Source organism: Salmo salar, chromosome ssa01 (genome assembly GCF_905237065.1).
Source record: "Salmo salar chromosome ssa01, Ssal_v3.1, whole genome shotgun sequence".
Taxonomy (NCBI): domain Eukaryota; kingdom Metazoa; phylum Chordata; class Actinopteri; order Salmoniformes; family Salmonidae; genus Salmo; species Salmo salar.
The window spans coordinates 170,145,368-170,159,489 of record NC_059442.1 but is presented as its reverse complement, the minus strand read 5'-3'; the positions used below and the strand labels follow the sequence as shown (position 1 = coordinate 170,159,489).

At 49.4% G+C, this 14,122-nt stretch overlaps 1 protein-coding gene across 1 annotated transcript in view; it reads left to right on the top strand.

Annotated features, from left to right (window-relative positions):
- LOC106591943 (netrin receptor DCC) overlaps nt 1-14,122 on the top strand; it is a 384,214-nt gene that overhangs the window by 127,757 nt on the left and 242,335 nt on the right. Inside the window, 2 exon segments of the mRNA XM_045703220.1 lie at nt 4,289-4,443; nt 4,948-5,068. Coding sequence (XP_045559176.1) covers nt 4,289-4,443; nt 4,948-5,068 — 276 coding nt within the window.

Genomic DNA, 14,122 nt, shown 5'->3' with positions numbered 1-14,122 from the left:
TCTCTCTACAGTAACCCTAATCCTGTACCCCTCTCTCTACAGTAACCCTAACCCTGTATCCCTCTCTCTACAGTAACCCTAACCCTGTACCCCTCTCTCTACAGTAACCCTAACCCTGTATCCCTCTCTCTACAGTAACCCTAACCCTGTACCCCTCTCTCTACAGTAACCCTAACCCTGTATCCCTCTCTCTACAGTAACCCTAACCCTGTACCCCTCTCTCTACAGTAACCCTAACCCTGTATCCCTCTCTCTACAGTAACCCTAACCCTGTACCCCTCTCTCTACAGTAACCCTAACCCTGTATCCCTCTCTCTACAGTAACCCTAACCCTGTACCCCTCTCTCTACAGTAACCCTAACCCTGTATCCCTCTCTCTACAGTAACCCTAACCCTGTATCCCTCTCTCTACAGTAACCCTAACCCTGTATCCCTCTCTCTACAGTAACCCTAACCCTGTATCCCTCTCTCTACAGTAACCCTAACCCTGTATCCCTCTCTCTACAGTAACCCTAACCCTGTATCCCTCTCTCTACAGTAACCCTAACCCTGTACCCCTCTCTCTACAGTAACCCTAACCCTGTACCCCTCTCTCTACAGTAACCCTAACCCTGTATCCCTCTCTCTACAGTAACCCTAACCCTGTATCCCTCTCTCTACAGTAACCCTAACCCTGTATCCCTCTCTCTACAGTAACCCTAACCCTAAGCCTGTATCCCTCTCTACAGTAACCCTAACCCTGTACCCCTCTCTCTACAGTAACCCTAACCCTGTACCCCTCTCTCTACAGTAACCCTAACCCTGTACCCCTCTCTCTACAGTAACCCTAACCCTGTATCCCTCTCTCTACAGTAACCCTAACCCTGTACCCCTCTCTCTACAGTAACCCTAACCCTGTATCCCTCTCTCTACAGTAACCCTAACCCTGTATCCCTCTCTCTACAGTAACCCTAACCCTGTATCCCTCTCTCTACAGTAACCCTAACCCTGTATCCGTCTCTCTACAGTAACCCTAACCCTGTATCCCTCTCTGTACAGTAACCCTAACCCTGTATCCCTCTCTCTACAGTAACCCTAACCCTGTACCCCTCTCTCTACAGTAACCCTAACCCTGTATCCCTCTCTCTACAGTAACCCTAACCCTAACCCTGTATCCCTCTCTCTACAGTAACCCTAACCCTGTATCCCTCTCTCTACAGTAACCCTAACCCTGTATCCCTCTCTCTACAGTAACCCCTAACCCTGTACCCCTCTCTCTACAGTAACCCTAACCCTGTATCCCTCTCTCTACAGTAACCCTAACCCTGTATCCCTCTCTCTACAGTAACCCTAACCCTGTATCCCTCTCTCTACAGTAACCCTAACCCTGTATCCCTCTCTCTACAGTAACCCTAACCCTGTATCCCTCTCTCTACAGTAACCCTAACCCTGTATCCCTCTCTCTACAGTAACCCTAACCCTGTATCCCTCTCTCTACAGTAACCCTAACCCTGTATCCCTCTCTCTACAGTAACCCTAACCCTGTATCCCTCTCTCTACAGTAACCCTAACCCTGTACCCCTCTCTCTACAGTAACCCTAACCCTGTATCCCTCTCTCTACAGTAACCCTAACCCTGTATCCCTCTCTCTACAGTAACCCTAACCCTGTATCCCTCTCTCTACAGTAACCCTAACCCTGTATCCCTCTCTCTACAGTAACCCCTAACCCTGTATCCCTCTCTCTACAGTAACCCTAACCCTGTACCCCTCTCTCTACAGTAACCCTAACCCTGTATCCCTCTCTCTACAGTAACCCTAACCCTGTATCCCTCTCTCTACAGTAACCCTAACCCTGTATCCCTCTCTCTACAGTAACCCTAACCCTAACCCTGTATCCCTCTCTGTACAGTAACCCTAACCCTGTATCCCTCTCTCTACAGTAACCCTAACCCTGTATCCCTCTCTCTACAGTAACCCTAACCCTGTATCCCTCTCTCTACAGTAACCCTAACCCTGTATCCCTCTCTCTACAGTAACCCTAACCCTGTATCCCTCTCTCTACAGTAACCCTAACCCTGTATCCCTCTCTCTACAGTAACCCTAACCCTAAGCCTGTATCCCTCTCTACAGTAACCCTAACCCTGTATCCCTCTCTCTACAGTAACCCTAATCCTGTATCCCTCTCTCTACAGTAACCCTAACCCTGTATCCCTCTCTCTACAGTAACCCTAACCCTGTATCCCTCTCTCTACAGTAACCCTAACCCTGTATCCCTCTCTCTACAGTAACCCTAACCCTGTATCCCTCTCTCTACAGTAACCCTAACCCTGTATCCCTCTCTCTACAGTAACCCTAACCCTGTATCCCTCTCTGTACAGTAACCCTAACCCTGTATCCCTCTCTCTACAGTAACCCTAACCCTGTATCCCTCTCTCTACAGTAACCCTAACCCTGTACCCCTCTCTCTACAGTAACCCTAACCCTGTATCCCTCTCTCTACAGTAACCCTAACCCTGTATCCCTCTCTGTACAGTAACCCTAACCCTGTATCCCTCTCTCTACAGTAACCCTAACCCTGTATCCCTCTCTCTACAGTAACCCTAACCCTAACCCTGTATCCCTCTCTCTACAGTAACCCTAACCCTGTACCCCTCTCTCTACAGTAACCCTAACCCTAACCCTGTATCCCTCTCTCTACAGTAACCCTAACCCTGTATCCCTCTCTCTACAGTAACCCTAACCCTGTATCCCTCTCTGTACAGTAACCCTAACCCTGTACCCCTCTCTCTACAGTAACCCTAACCCTGTATCCCTCTCTCTACAGTAACCCTAACCCTGTATCCCTCTCTCTACAGTAACCCTAACCCTGTATCCCTCTCTCTACAGTAACCCTAACCCTGTATCCCTCTCTCTACAGTAACCCTAACCCTGTATCCCTCTCTCTACAGTAACCCTAACCCTGTATCCCTCTCTGTACAGTAACCCTAACCCTGTACCCCTCTCTCTACAGTAACCCTAACCCTGTATCCCTCTCTCTACAGTAACCCTAACCCTGTACCCCTCTCTCTACAGTAACCCTAACCCTGTACCCCTCTCTCTACAGTAACCCTAACCCTGTATCCCTCTCTCTACAGTAACCCTAACCCTGTATCCCTCTCTCTACAGTAACCCTAACCCTGTACCCCTCTCTCTACAGTAACCCTAACCCTGTATCCCTCTCTCTACAGTAACCCTAACCCTGTACCCCTCTCTCTACAGTAACCCTAACCCTGTATCCCTCTCTCTACAGTAACCCTAACCCTGTATCCCTCTCTCTACAGTAACCCTAACCCTGTACCCCTCTCTCTACAGTAACCCTAACCCTGTATCCCTCTCTCTACAGTAACCCTAACCCAGTATCCCTCTCTCTACAGTAACCCTAACCCTGTATCCCTCTCTCTACAGTAACCCTAACCCTGTATCCCTCTCTCTACCATAACCCTAACCCTGTACCCCTCTCTCTACAGTAACCCTAACCCTGTACCCCTCTCTCTACAGTAACCCTAACCCTGTATCCCTCTCTCTACAGTAACCCTAACCCTGTATCCCTCTCTCTACAGTAACCCTAACCCTGTATCCCTCTCTCTACAGTAACCCTAACCCTGTATCCCTCTCTCTACAGTAACCCTAACCCTGTATCCCTCTCTCTACAGTAACCCTAACCCTGTACCCCTCTCTCTACAGTAACCCTAACCCTGTATCCCTCTCTCTACAGTAACCCTAACCCTGTACCCCTCTCTCTACAGTAACCCTAACCCTGTATCCCTCTCTCTACAGTAACCCTAACCCTGTATCCCTCTCTCTACAGTAACCCTAACCCTGTATCCCTCTCTCTACAGTAACCCTAACCCTGTATCCCTCTCTCTACAGTAACCATAACCCTGTATCCCTCTCTCTACAGTAACCCTAACCCTGTATCCCTCTCTCTACAGTAACCCTAACCCTGTACCCCTCTCTCTACAGTAACCCTAACCCTGTATCCCTCTCTACAGTAACCCTAACCCTGTATCCCTCTCTCTACAGTAACCCTAACCCTGTATCCCTCTCTCTACAGTAACCCTAACCCTGTATCCCTCTCTACAGTAACCCTAACCCTGTATCCCTCTCTCTACAGTAACCCTAACCCTGTATCCCTCTCTCTACAGTAACCCTAACCCTGTACCCCTCTCTCTACAGTAACCCTAACCCTGTACCCCTCTCTCTACAGTAACCCTAACCCTGTATCCCTCTCTCTACAGTAACCCTAACCCTGTACCCCTCTCTCTACAGTGCCACCCCAGTTCCTGAACTACCCCACCAACACGTATTCCTATGAGAGTACGGACATGGAGCTGGAGTGTGCTGTAACGGGGAACCCTCCTCCCACGGTGCGCTGGATGAAGAACGGAGAGGAGGTCATCCCCAGTGACTACTTCCAGATCGTTGTACGTCACACAAACCAAAGGACTGTGTGTGTGTGTGTGTGTGTGTGTGTGTGTGTGTGTGTGTGTGTGTGTGTGTGTGTGTGTGTGTGTGTGTGTGTGTGTGTGTGTGTGTGTGTGTGTGTGTGTGTGTGTGTGTGTGTGTGTGTGTGTGTGTGTGTGTGTGTGTGTGTGTGTGTGTGTGTGTGTGTGTGTGTGTGTGTGTGTGTGTGTGTGTCTGTGTGTGTGTGTGTGTGTGTGTGTGTGTGTGTGTGTGTGTCTGGGTGTGTGTGTGTGTGTGTGTGTGTGTGTGTGTGTGTGTGTGTGTGTGTGTGTGTGTGTGTGTGTGTGTGTGTGTGTGTGTGTGTGTGTGTGTGTGTGTGTGTGTGTGTGTGCGTGCGTGTGTGTGTGTGTGTGTACTGTAGGTCTTTTTGGAGTGATTGTCATTTAGCAGAAGACAACTTAACATTACATGTACGTACATTGAACAATCAAATAACATTGTAAGTGTTGTACCTTGGTTTTTAGGATGGCAGTAACCTCCAGATCCTTGGTCTGGTGAAGTCAGATGAAGGTTTCTATCAGTGTGTAGCTGAGAATGAAGCAGGGAACGCCCAGGCTATGGCCCAACTCATACTGAGAGAGCCAGGTAAGAGACAGCCCTAACCAGGCCATGTCGAGCTAAACTTCTCTCTCTGTGTCTCAGCTTAATGTCTCGCTCTGTGTGCTGCATCTCTCTCTCTCTCTCTCTCTCTCTCTCTCTCTCTCTCTCTGTGTCTCAGCTCCACCTCTCTCTCTCTCTCAGCTTAATACACACCAACACAGACCAATACACACCAATACACACCAATACACACCAATACACACCAACACACACCAATACACACCAACACCAATACACAGACCAATACACACCAATACACACCAATACACACCAATACACACCAATACACACCAACACCAATACACACCAACCTTTCCTCTATATCCCTCCTCACCCACCACTCCTCACCCTCCCCTCCTCACCCTCCCCTCCTCACCCTCCCCTCCGCCATCCCTCTTCCTCACCCTCCCCTCCTCGCCCTCTCCTCCTCACCCGCCCCTCCATTCCTCCTCCTCCTCACCCTCCCCTCCTCACCCTCCCCTCCATTCCTCCTCCTCCTCACCCTCCCCTCCTCACCCTCCCCTCCTCCATCCCTCCTCCTCACCCTTCACTCCTCCATTCCTCTTCCTCCTCCCCTCCTCACCCCCCCTTCCTCACCTTCCTCCTCCTCACCCTCCTCCTCCTCCCCTCCTCACCCCCCCTTCCTCACCCTCCTCCTCCTCCCCTCCTCACCCACCCTTCCTCACCCTCCTCCTCCTCCCCTCCTCACCCACCCTTCCTCACCCTTCTCACCCTCCCCTCCTCACCCTCCCCTCCATTCCTCCTCCTCCTCACCCTCCCCTCCTCACCCTCCCCTCCTCCATCCCTCTTCCTCACCCTCCCCTCCTCCATCCCTCTTCCTCACCCTCCCCTCCTCACCCTCCCCTCCTCACCCTCCCCTCCTCCATCCCTCTTCCTCACCCTCCCCTCCTCACCCTCTCCTCCTCACCCGCCCCTCCATTCCTCCTCACCCTCCCCTCCTCACCCTCCCCTCCTCACCCTCCCCTCCATTCCTCCTCCTCCTCACCCTCCCCTCCTCACCCTCCCCTCCTCCATCCCTCCTCCTCACCCTTCACTCCTCCATTCCTCCTCCCCTCCTCACCCCCCCTTCCTCACCCTCCTCCTCCTCACCCTCCTCTTCCTCCCCTCCTCACCCCCTTCCACACCCCTCCTCCTCCTCCACTCCTCACCCACCCTTCCTCACCCTCCTCCTCCTCCCCTCCTCACCCCCCCTTCCTCACCCTCCTCCTCCTCCCCTCCTCCATCCCTCCTCCTCACCCTTCACTCCTCCATTCCTCCTCCTCCTCCCCTCCTCACCCCCCCCTTCCTCACCCTCCTCCTCCTCACCCTCCCCTCCTCACCCTCCTCCCCTCCTCACCCCCCCTTCCTCACCCCTCCTCCTCCTCCCCTCCTCACCCCCCCTTCCTCACCCTCCTCCTCCTCACCCTTGCCAGCCTGGAGACAATGCGACACCAACTCCTTGTGACTCAAAGGATGTCCTAATATGGGCACCGAAGGCTTGTTTCTCTGTGACACAGAGTCTCCGTCTGGCCCGTAGACATAGAAAGGTCAGTGGGGGGACGCAGCAATGACTCAGTGATGCTGTTGATTTATTTTGACATTCACACGCAAAGTTGTTACTCAACGGAGAAGGGCAAAATTAGCATGTGTGAAATTATGTTTTGAGTCAGGGTCAGAGTTGGGTCATAAGCACCACAAACTCCTATTTGTTCAACTCCTATCTGTTCAACTCCAAGTCTGTTCAACTCCCGTCTGTTCAATTCCTGTCTGTTCAACTCCTAGCTGTTCAACTCCTGTCTGTTCAACTCCTGTCTGTTCAACGTTCCCTTCCTGTCGTAGATACAGCACCCTGTTCCCTTCCTGTCATAGATACAGCGCCCCGTTCCCTTCCTGTCATAGATACAGCACCCCGTTCCCTTCCTGTCATAGATACAGCACCCCGTTCCCTTCCTGTCATAGATACAGCGCCCCGTTCCCTTCCTGTCATAGATACAGCACCCCGTTCCCTTCCTGTCATAGATACAGCACCCCGTTCCCTTCCTCTCATAGATACAGCGCCCCGTTCCCTTCCTGTCATAGATACAGCACCCCGTTCCCTTCCTGTCATAGATACAGCACCCCGTTCCCTTCCTGTCATAGATACAGCACCCTGTTCCCTTCCTGTCATAGATACAGCACCCTGTTCCCTTCCTGTCATAGATACAGCGCCCCGTTCCCTTCCTGTCATAGATACAGCACCCCGTTCCCTTCCTGTCTTAGATACAGCACCCTGTTCCCTTCCTGTCATAGATACAGCACCCTGTTCCCTTCCTGTCATAGATACAGCACCCCCGTTCCCTTCCTGTCATAGATACAGCACCCAGTTCCCTTCCTGTCATAGATACAGCAACCCGTTCCCTTTCTGTCATAGATACAGCGCCCCGTTCCCTTCCTGTCATAGATACAGCACCCCGTTCCCTTCCTGTCATAGATACAGCGCCCTGTTCCCTTCCTGTCATAGATACAGCGCCCTGTTCACTTCCTGTCATAGATACAGCACCCCCGTTCCCTTTCTGTCATAGATACAGCACCCAGTTCCCTTCCTGTCATAGATACAGCACCCCGTTCCCTTCCTGTCATAGATACAGCGCCCTGTTCCCTTCCTGTCATAGATACAGCACCCCGTTCCCTTCCTGTCATAGATACAGCACCCCGTTCCCTTCCTGTCATAGATACAGCACCCCGTTCCCTTCCTGTCATAGATACATCACCCCGTCCCATTCCTGTCATAGATACAGCACCCTGTTCCCTTCCTATCATAGATACAGCCCCCTGTTCCCTTCCTATCATAGATACAGCACCCCGTTCCCTTCCTGTCATAGATACAGCGCCCCGTTCCCTTCCTGTCATAGATACAGCACCCTGTTCCCTTCCTGTCATAGATACAGCACCCCGTTCCCTTCCTGTCATAGATACAGCACCCTGTTCCCTTCCTGTCATAGATACAGCACCCCCGTTCCCTTCCTGTCATAGATACAGCACCCTGTTCCCTTCCTGTCATAGATACAGCACCCCGTTCCCTTCCTGTCATAGATACAGCACCCCCGTTCCCTTCCTATCATAGATACAGCACCCCCGTTCCCTTCCTATCATAGATACAGCACCCAGTTCCCTTCCTGTCTTAGATACAGCACCCTGTTCCCTTCCTGTCATAGATACAGCGCCCCGTTCCCTTCCTGTCATAGATACAGCACCCTGTTCCCTTCCTGTCATAGATACAGCACCCTGTTCCCTTCCTGTCATAGATACAGCACCCCGTTCCCTTCCTGTCATAGATACAGCACCCTGTTCCCTTCCTGTCATAGATACAGCACCCCCGTTCCCTTCCTGTCATAGATACAGCACCCTGTTCCCTTCCTGTCATAGATACAGCACCCCATTCCCTTCCTGTCATAGATACAGCACCCCCGTTCCCTTCCTATCATAGATACAGCACCCCCGTTCCCTTCCTATCATAGATACAGCACCCAGTTCCCTTCCTGTCTTAGATACAGCACCCTGTTCCCTTCCTGTCATAGATACAGCGCCCCGTTCCCTTCCTGTCATAGATACAGCACCCTGTTCCCTTCCTGTCATAGATACAGCACCCTGTTCCCTTCCTGTCATAGATACAGCACCCTGTTCCCTTCCTGTCATAGATACAGCACCCTGTTCCCTTCCTGTCATAGATACAGCACCCCGTTCCCTTCCTATCATAGATACAGCACCCTGTTCCCTTCCTGTCATAGATACAGCACCCCGTTCCCTTCCTGTCATAGATACAGCACCCTGTTCCCTTCCTGTCATAGATACAGCGCCCCGTTCCCTTCCTGTCATAGATACAGCACCCAGTTCCCTTCCTGTCATAGATACAGCACCCCGTTCCCTTCCTGTCATAGATACAGCACCCTGTTCCCTTCCTGTCATAGATACAGCACCCCGTTCCCTTCCTGTCATAGATACAGCACCCCGTTCCCTTCCTGTCATATATACAGCGCCCTGTTCCCTTCCTGTCATAGATACAGCACCCCCGTTCCCTTCCTGTCATAGATACAGCACCCCGTTCCCTTCCTGTCATAGATACAGCACCCCGTTCCCTTCCTGTCATAGATACAGCACCCCGTTCCCTTCCTGTCATAGATACAGCACCCCGTTCCCTTCCTGTCATAGATACAGCACCCCGTTCCCTTCCTGTCATAGATACAGCTCCCCTCGCCGTGTTCCCTTTCAACACCTGACCCAACAGCTGGAATGGTGTCTGCTGCTGTGCACGCTGGGTAACATCTGAGAGAGCAGGTCCTGTCCCCCTGTATCACAGCCACTGTCTGTTCTCCCAATGTCTTGTTGGGCTTCATTCAATTAGACGGTCTCCCTCTGGTATTCTCAGACGGTATCGGTGTGCTCTGACATGCTAAGCTACTGCTGTGTGTGTGTGTGTGTGTGTGTGTGTGTGTGTGTGTGTGTGTGTGTGTGTGTGTGTGTGTGTGTGTGTGTGTGTGTGTGTGTGTGTGTGTGTGTGTGGTGTACTCCGACATGGTGAGGTGGGAATCTTCCGGTGGTACTAGTGCCCTGTCTGTCTGTCTGTCTGTCTGTCTGTCTGTCTGTCTGTCTGTCTGTCTGTCGGATCTGAAGTTGTTATTTGTTGAATAATTTACCAGCATATGGAGACAGATTCAGATTTTGATCAGGTTGCCAAATGTGGGGCTGTTGGAGGAATACATGGCCCTTTATGGCTGTGATGGGGGGTTTTCTCTCATCTTTTTCAGCAAATGCAGGGGTGGGAGAGTTTTACCCTGCTTGTAAGGCTCTGTTACCGCCCATAAGTTAATTTAGCCTTTCACTCAATCCTGTCTTGTCTTACAAAGTTATTCTTTAATCACTGTCAAATCACTCAGCTGTAGCAGTTTCCATCCATTTAATGAGGAATGTTTCATTAAGGAAGTATTTCAACAGGAAGGAAAAGTGTTACCAATTAAAAAGCCCAGTGGGAGTCCGGCACTGTTACAGTCTTAATCTGTCACTGGGAACCTGTAGAATATCCTAGAGGAGAGAGACTTCCTTGTTTTCCTTCATTTTATTTTTTGAATCACTGCTCAAACAATGTGAGGTGTCTCCCCTGGGCCTTAGCTGAGAACAGCAGTAACAGCAGGCATAGATGACTGAGAAACTGAAAGTCTTTTTGACCAGGGCCCACGCTGACAAAGACTCACCGAATGAACAGAAAACAATCAGAGAAAGCCAGACTGACAGTTGGAGTCAGAAACCCCCAGCTACCGTCGCCATGGAAACCCCTGGCCAACAAACAATCCCCCCCTCCGCCGCCATGGCCCACAGCAGGCTCCATCAGCCAGTCAGCTGCTCCCATGAACCCGTGGGATCAGGTGAGGGGAGGGATTACCCCCGAGTTGGCCCTAGTGATGCCAGGCATTCTGTTACCCCAGCAACCCCCCCTCACCCTCCACCTCCTCGACCATTTCATATCAACACCTCTAGTCTCTCCTGACTCTTGTCGCCCAGTAATCCCATCACCCATCACCCCCCACCCACCCAACCCTCCCCCCTCACGTCTCGCCCAGTAACAAAGGGTAATAGAGCTATGGGTAACAGGCTTTACTAGGAGCGATACAGAAAAGGCTGGGACTTGATGGACACACAGGAGCCTGTTTGTTGGACCTCTCATTCTTGAGAGTGTTGATTGTGTCGACGTGATTCACACACATGGTGTTAATTATATCGGTGGGAACTTAAAGGGAAAGAGAGAGAGAGAGAGACGTGAGATGGTGAGAGAGAGTGTGTGAGTGACCTGTTGTAAACTGTGTGGAAGCACAATAAGACGTTCTGGACAGTAGCTGAGCATGATCGTTACAGAACCAGTGTGTTGGGTTTCATTCATAAAATTTAGGGAATTGAGACGATCTCGTGGAGACAGAGGAAGAGTGCTGAGTGTATAGAACCAGACTGTGTTCAGTATACCACCACAGATCAATAATGTTCAATACACCACCACAGATCAATAATGTTCATTACACCACCACAGATCAATAATGTTCAATACACCACCACAGATCAATAATGTTCATTACACCACCACCACAGATCAATAATGTTCATTACACCACCACCACAGATCAATAATGTTCATTACACCACCACAGATCAATAATGTTCAATACACCACCACCACAGATCAATAATGTTCAGTATACCACCACAGATCAATAATGTTCATTACACCACCACAGATCAATAATGTTCATTACACCACCACAGATCAATAATGTTCAATACACCACCACCACAGATCAATAATGTTCAGTATACCACCACAGATCAATAATGTTCATTACACCACCACAGATCAATAATGTTCATTACACCACCACAGATCAATAATGTTCAATACACCACCACCACAGATCAATAATGTTCATTACACCACCACCACAGATCAATAATGTTCAATACACCACCACCACAGATCAATAATGTTCAATACACCACCACAGATCAATAATGTTCATTACACCACCACAGATCAATAATGTTCAGTATACCACCACAGATCAATAATGTTCAATACACCACCACCACAGATCAATAATGTTCAATACACCACCACAGATCAATAATGTTCAGTATACCACCACCACAGATCAATAATGTTCAATACACCACCACCACAGATCAATAATGTTTAATACACCACCACCACAGATCAATAATGTTCAATACACCACCACAGATCAATAATGTTCATTACACCACCACAGATCAATAATGTTCAGTACACGACCACAGATCAAGAATGTTCAGTATACCACCACCACAGATCAATAATGTTCAGTATACCACCACCACAGATCAATAATGTTCAGTATACCACCACCACAGATCAATAATGTTCAGTATACCACCACAGATCAATAATGTTCAATACACCACCACCACAGATCAATAATGTTCAGTATACCACCACCACAGATCAATAATGTTCAGTATACCACCACAGATCAATAATGTTCAATACACCACCACAGATCATTCAGGTACTTCTCTGACAGAGTTCAGTGTGTCAAATCGGAGGGCCTGTTGCCCGGACATCTAGCAGTCTCTATGGGTGTGCCACAGGGTTCAATTCTTGGGCCGACTCTTTTCTCTGTACACATCAATGATGTCGCTCTTGCTGCTGGTGATTCTCTGATCCACCTCTACGCAGACGACACCATTCTGTATACTTCTGGCCCTTCTTTGGACACTGTATTAACTAACGTCCAGATGTTCTTCAATGCCATACAACTCTCCTTCCGTGGCCTCCAACTGCTCTTAAATGCATGTAAAACTAAATGCATGCTCTTCAACCGATCGCTGCCCACCTGCCCGCCCACCCAGCATCACTACTCTGGACGGCTCTGACTTAGAATACGTGGACAATTACAAATACCTAGGTGCCTGGTTAGACTGTAAACTCTCCTTCCAGACTCACATAAAATATCTCCCATCCAAAGTTAAATCTAGAATCGGCTTCCTATTTCGCAAAAAAGCATCCTTCACTCATGCTGCCAAACATATCCTCGTAAAACTGACCATCCTACCGATCCTCGACTTCGGCGAGCCTCCAACACTCTACTCAACAAATTGGATGCAGTCTATCACAGTGCCATCCATTTTGTCACCAAAGCCCCATATACTACCCACCACTGCGACCTGTATGATCTCGTTGGCTGGCCCTCGCTTCATACTCGCCAAACCCACTGGCTCCAGGTCATCTACAAGTCTCTGCTAGGTAAATCCCCGCCTTATCTCAGCTCACTGGTCACCATAGCAGCACCCATCTATAGCACGCGCTCCAGCAGGTATATCTCTCTGGTCACCCCCAAAGCCAATTCCTCCTTCGGTCGTCTTTCCTTCCAGTTCTCTGCTGCCAATGACTGGAACGAACTACAAAAATCTCTGAAGCTGGAGACTCATATCTCCCTCATTAGCTTTAAGCAACCGCTGTCAGAGCAGCTCACAGATCACTGCACCTGTACATAGCCCATCTGTAAATAGCCCATCCAATCTACCTCATCCCCTTATTGTATTTATTTATTTATCTTGCTCCTTTGCACCCCAGTATCTCTACTTGCACATTCATCTTCTGCACATCTACCATTCCAGTGTTTAATTGCTATACTGTAATTACTTTGCCACTATGGCCTATTTATTGCCTTACCTCTCTTATCCTACCTCATTTGCACATGCTGTATATAGATTTTTCTACTGTATTATTGATTGTATGTTTGTTTTACTCCATGTGTAACTCTGTGTTGTTGTATGTTGTCGAACTGCTTTGCTTTATCTTGGCCAGGTCGCAGTTGTAAATGAGAACTTGTTCTCAACTGGCCTACCTGGTTCAATAAAAGTGAAATATATATATATACATATTTTTAAATTTACACCACCACAGATATTTCAGGTAATTTACTCCACCACGGCACAGGGTGTTCCATTCATAATGAGTGTGTACCTTTCCACTGCCTATTAGGCTCACACTCCAACCCATCTTGTAGAGAAGTCAGGTGACCCTGCAGCTGCAGCCTTGGTCATTAGAGATAAGGCTACCATTTGGGACAGAAATGGTGTCGTTAGCCGTAGCACGAAGAACACACATTTAGGATAAAACAAGAAGCAAGTAGTGGTGATGATATGCATTTGTTTGATGCTGTTTATAGCCTGACCACATCAAGAAAACTTTAGAAAGCAATCTATATTCACTGGGCTTGGCGTTGTTTTGGCAACCAGAGAATCATCAGTCATTGAAATCAATAGCCTCAGATGTCCATGAGTTGCTCCGCTCTCTCTCTCTCCCGTCTCTGTCTCTCTCTCTCTCTCTCTCTCTCTCTCTCTCTCCGTCTCTCCGTCTCTCTCTCTCGCTCTCTCTCTCTCACTCTCTCTCTCCTCTGTCTCTCTCGCTCTCTCTCTCTGTCTCTCTCTCTCTGTCTCTCTCTCTCTCTCTGTCTCTCTCTCTCTCTCTCTCGCTCT